This window comes from Melanostigma gelatinosum (assembly GCF_949748355.1).
Source record: "Melanostigma gelatinosum genome assembly, chromosome: 7".
Classification (NCBI taxonomy): domain Eukaryota; kingdom Metazoa; phylum Chordata; class Actinopteri; order Perciformes; family Zoarcidae; genus Melanostigma; species Melanostigma gelatinosum.
In genome coordinates, this window is record NC_136640.1 from 9,879,216 (window position 1) to 9,885,215 (window position 6,000).

The 6,000-nt window shown below is 39.8% G+C and overlaps 1 protein-coding gene across 1 annotated transcript in view; it reads right to left on the reverse strand.

Annotated features, from left to right (window-relative positions):
* Positions 1-1,090, reverse strand: part of pdgfd (platelet derived growth factor d) — a 44,553-nt gene extending 43,463 nt beyond the window's left edge. The window contains exon 1 of the mRNA XM_079271436.1: positions 564-1,090. Coding sequence (XP_079127562.1) covers positions 564-684 — 121 coding nt within the window. The 5' untranslated portion in view covers positions 685-1,090. The remainder of the gene's footprint in view (positions 1-563) is intronic.
* Positions 1,091-6,000: the final 4,910 nt, after the last annotated feature.

The window sequence follows — 6,000 nt, forward strand, 5'->3', positions numbered from 1 at the left end:
TATTTAAGCCTAAAAATCAGGAGCAGCTTGTCATCCAACAGACTTTGCTTATCCTCTTCTTTTGCACCCACTGTACATCATTTAACTTGTCTCACTCCATTGCTGCTATACTCACCCAACAGTGTGTCAGCAAGTAATCCACTACAACAAGCCATGTCAGTCAACTGCCGCACTTACAAACAACTGATATCTATTTTAAGTAACACTGAGGTCACCACAAGTCAAAAAATAAATATCTCAATATACCATTAGTCTTTCCAAAACAGTATTTCAGCTGAGAAAGAACATAAAAAGGGATTTAAACAAGTAGATCCAATGATGCATCAATGAAAAAAAGCCACTTCCTGATCTAAACTTTATTTAAAAAAAATAATAGGCCAACAATTTCAAGAAGTCAAGTTATATGCATAGGCTACAATAACACAAAATAAAGTATGTTAATTACAGGCTAATTAAGTCGTTTTTTTTCCCAAGATGGTCACATAACCGACCTTTGCAGATACACTGCGTCAGCAGTAAAGACACGCTAAACACAAAGAAAAAGAGTGATGATAAAGACTCACCGTCTCTCCTGATGTTGCCCCTCAGCACTCTGGCGGAGGAGAAATCACCCCATGTGACCCCGGTTAATAAAGTCCCCAACAAAAAAAACGTCCATATCTGGAAAACCACCGGTGAACTCATGGTGAGTAATAAAGAAACTCGTACAAACTCTGAAGAACTTACCCGTACATTAAATGTGATTCACTTGAAATGTCCCGCGACCAAGAAAGGACAAAACTAACTTTCCATTCAGCAACTTCAACACGCTTTTATATCTCTATCGCTTCTCCTACAGTATGAGAGCCACTTGTGTCTATGTCTCTATGTCTATGTCTGACGCCTGGCGCACACGCTGTCCCGTCTTGTGCCAAAATGCCCCAAATTCCAAATATTTGTCCTCGTCTGAAAGTTACGCGCACGCAGCCACCGAGAGAAAAACTCCGAAACAATTAAGTGCAGGTGGGAGGGTAACGTTGAAATAGCTCCGTTCACGGTCAGACATGAGCTTATAGGCGCCGAACGTCTTATCACCGCGAAATAAATAAATGACGCTCAGTCACCGAGAAATATCCCGCATAGTTTACTGCTTTCTATCAGACGCGCCTGTGCTATGGAAGTCGGCGCGTCAAACTTTGAGTGGTGCGCGCTCACGGCGTGCGTGTGTACGTGTCTCTGTGTCGGTCTGTGTGTGCGTGTAATTTAGCGAGATGCTAGAGCAGATAAGAGGAGGAAAAAAGCAATTTAAACGACACTTTAGTGGAATATATCTATCTATCTATCTATCTATCTATCTATCTATCTATCTATCTATCTATATATCTATCTATCTATCTATCTATCTATCTATCTATCTATCTATCTATCTATCTATCTATCTATCTATCTATCTATCTATCTATCTATCTATCTATCTATCTATCTATCTATCTATCTATCTATCTATCTATCTATCTATCTATCTATCTATCTATCTATCTATCTATCTATCTATCTATCTATCTATCTATCTATCTATCTATCTATCTATCTATCTATCTATCTATCTATCTATCTATCTATCTATCTATCTATCTATCTATCTATCTATCTATCTATCTATCTATCTATCTATCTATCTATCTATCTATCTATCTATCTATCTATCTATCTATCTATCTATCTATCTATCTATCTATCTATCTATCTATCTATCTATCTATCTATCTATCTATCTATCTATCTATCTATCTATCTATCTATCTATCTATCTATCTATCTATCTATCTATCTATCTATCTATCTATCTATCTATCTATCTATCTATCTCATGACTGTTTTATGTTAGTGTTGGCATACTTTCGTCTTCAAAGTGGATTGAGGAAATGCGCCACTGAGGGAACATTTTTTGAAGGAAACCCTCAGAGGAGAGCACAGGGAGGGAGGGTCATCAGCTCAATGGGGAGGAAGTCTCTGGAGTTAGATCTTCACACAGAGAGCTAAGGAAACAGCTGACATGACTTAACTTGGATTCTGACGACAGAAAGAAAGAAAATTGGGTGTAATGGGGGCATCAAAGTATACAAAAAAACAACAACTTTAGAATTATCTTGACTGTCACTTTCTTTTCATGGACTGAAATGCTTTAATGATTTAAAAACGGCTACAAGGAATTCCTGTAAATGATGCCATCCGTCTGTCTGTTCCCTCACTCTGTGGTATTATGTTCTTCAGATCGCTATCTGTTCGTATATAAGCTCCCACAGCTCATCTAACGCAACACAGATGGCATGATTGCACTTGTTGAGGATTGTAATAGGTGACTCCAGCTAATGGATTGCCAGGAATTATTCAATAGGCAGCTCTGTGTAAGCCGAAGCCGGAGCATGTCAGACAGACTTTACATTTGAGGTAACTTTAGAATTATTTCAGAATTATTTACCCACCGATGTAAAATGTTAAGGTGCTAAATGCAGCGAAACAAAGCAGTGCTCTCAACACTACAGCTAAAGTTTATTCAGCCCTTTTCAATTTCTTTTCCGGTCACTTTCTCACTCACACTTTAACACCCCATTCACCACCAGGTCTCATTTTAAGAGTTACTTTAAGAGTTAGACTTCACGGGGTGAACTTGCCAATTTGAGGTTTCTGCTGACTCAGCACAATGCCTTCTCATTACCCAGCAATTGGTTAATGAGTAATGCAGCACCTTTAAAACTTAGAACCACTTAGGGAATGATATAGGTTTATCAATAGAGAGGGGGAATTAATTAAAATTAAAAGCTAGTAGACCACCCTGCTGAGCTTCAAAGGCATAATGCACCCGGGGAGTGAATTTCTAAGTACACATAAAGATCGCTGGTGGGCACAGATGTATCGCACGCCTCGCATTCACATGATGCACATGCACACCCACACACACACACACACACACACACACACACACACACGGATACATTTGAATCTTCTTCTCATTGCAACTGCAACCTGCCAAGGCTGTAATTATAAGGAACATATCTGGACATCAAGACGATCATTTCACACATGAAGACAATAAATTACATCAATGGTAAAAACCGACAAAGCAGGCACGACACAGTATAAATACAGCTACAACAGTAGGATGCTTGGGTACGAAGTTCGAGAATCGCAGTATTATTCAGTGGATCGCAGTGCAGTTTCAGTAGCAGATATCTTTCTCTTACTGTATTTTCCACTCCTTCTGTCTTTCTGTGTGTGTGTGTGTGTGTGTGTGTGTGTGTGTGTGTGTGTGTGTGTGTGTGTGTGTGTGTGTGTGTGTGTGTGTGTGTGTGTGTGTGTGTGTGTGTGTGTGTGTGTGTGTGTGTGTGTGTGTGTGTGTGTGTGTGTGTGTGTGTGTGTGTCCGCAGCATGTGTCTGCTTGAATGAGCTGGCATTACTCTTGTCTTCCCTGAACAGACTTTACAGTGAATAGACACGAGCTATTGTCGAGTAACCTTCCTGGCGAATATGCGTCTGTGTGTGTGTGTGGGGTGGGGGGGGGGGGGGGGGCGGCAGGCTTGCCTCAAGGCTGAAACGTCAACCACTAAATTAAAAGGCGCTGATTTAATCCCCATCACTGATAGACCTGTTAATTGCTGAAGTTCCCTTGAGCAGAACTCTGCACATTATTTTGTCTCATGCAAAGATGTTAGCAAGTATTAAAGAGCAATATTCCAACCAAGATTTTATAGAAAGTGATCAAAATTACTTTTTAAATAGCACTTTAAAACCATATTGCTGGACTGAGAAGTCCTGTTTCCTAAAGTGTTGCTGAAACTGATTTCACGATTGGTTTTCCCAGATAATCTTGGCAGAGGCTGATGCCTATATTTAGGTGGTAAGCATACCAATGGCAGGTGTGAGCTGTGACTGGCCACAATTATCAAGTTTTACAGACAAGTATTTCCACATCCATTGTTCCGTGACCAGACGTCCCAAAAAATTCAGGACAATCCCATGTTAAGAGCAGTTTTCCCAAATCCCTTCCTGTTAATCACAAACATTTGACTGAACCCGAGTTTTAATTAGCGATAGCCTTGTAAAGCATTAGAAACTGGTCGTTGTTTCCACAGTACAAAAAAAGGGTGAAAAGATGAAAAAGGGGGTAAAAGAGGAGGATGAGATGAAAAGTTAGAAAATGGATGAAAAGAAGTAGGAGAAAGATACATTTGGGAATTAAATACACCAACAAAATGAGGGCTGGGAAAGAGGATAGAGGCGGTAGGAAATAGAAATTTAGGATTTGATTTAGAGAGAGAAAAATGGTGAAGTCAGTTACTCAGTCATCATTTATTGCTTGTTATGCCACGTAATGACTTCTAATGTCTCTAAATCACTTCTGTTCATGCCTGTGTGAGCTTATGCGTGCATGTAAGTTTGCACACATTCTTCAACCTTTGTTTTGCAGAGAAATGACTCACCCATGTAGTGTGGGAGTAGAAAATTGTCTTTGACCAAAAATCTGGTTGAAAATGTTTTTTAAATGCAACTCCGAGGATAAAAGTTCAAGTTCATGTCTTGCCTTTTTATAATGTAGAAATATCTTCTCCTTAAAATGCCACATCTGTCTGCAGACACCTGACGTCAGATGTGCTCCACCACCAACAGCCCAGACATCACAAGTCAAAGGTGAAGAGGGCAAAGATTTTCTCTTTTCACTTTTTATTTCTCTTTCTATTTCTTGTTTTGTCTGTCTCGTCTCATCCCCTGCTTACCTCTTCATCCTTCCATCCTTTGGCTTAATGTCAGATAAAGGGGGATTAGCTTTGGGAGAGGGATACGTGACCAGTGTTTTAGTGTGTGTTTTAGTGTGTGTGTTTTGGCATAGATGTGTGCATGTCGAGCATAGTAGAGCTATTCCACGGTTTTAACAAATATAAGTTCAGCTTGTGCAGGGAGTCAGACAGAAGCAGTGTGTATGTTGCCCTACAGATGCATGGAAGAAGTCATTTATGTTGCACAGATTACAGTAAATAACATTCATTTTTACAATTAACACTTGAAATGTTGAAGGCACTTGCAAATGACAAGGTAGTACAAAATATAAACCATACTTTGGTGGTTTATGTTTACCAAAACACTGGCAATGAGTAAGACGTCGGTAGATAATAATGAGAATAAATATGAAACACAACTTAAATCATAAACTAAAAGGAAATCAGGTTTGATTTTAAATCAAACCAGATTACTGAGCTTGTTCACAATATATTTAGGATATACTTGTTATGATTTGCTCAGTGCTTCCCTGTACTTAAGAAACTTTGGCATGTAGATGCCAAACAACACTATAAGATAAGATTTGTTGGAGTTGGAAAGGTATGACAATAGTCAAATGATCGATTTAAACCCATTATTTATTTAATTATATAATACATTTTGTTTGCCAAAATAAAGCAACACAATTCCTTCATCTATTGTTTAATTTCCTGTATGTCTTCATGTGGCTGTTCAGGTCAGAGTGGCATATTCCTCCAGGTTCCCACAGTAGCCTGCCTGTCTTGGCTACCCTCTGGGAATCTCTTAATGAGCTTCCCATCTGTGTGTGTGTATGAACACGCAACTCAAGTGTGTGTGACTACCCATATATGTGTGTGTCACCATATGAGCAATTGGGCGGGCAGGTCTTGTAAGGCTGGTTTCATGTGCTGTGCTTGAATGGTGTGACTGTGTAGGAGGTGAGTGCACGTCTGTGGTGTGAGTGTGTGTGATTGTGCGTGTGTTTTCTGACATGCTCCGTTCAGCTGTGTTCCACTCCCAGGCTTCAGCAATTAGAGATTCTGTAACTGCAGGCTGAGTTATGACATCCTGCAGTCAAGAGGGATGTGACCCTGTGACCGTCAGTGTGTGACGCATATTCACTGTGAAGACACACAATCGACACACATTGCATGCACATACAAATCAGCTTTCATTTTGGCAACAATGGGTGTGATGCAATATTGATGGATGACCCTTTTCCAC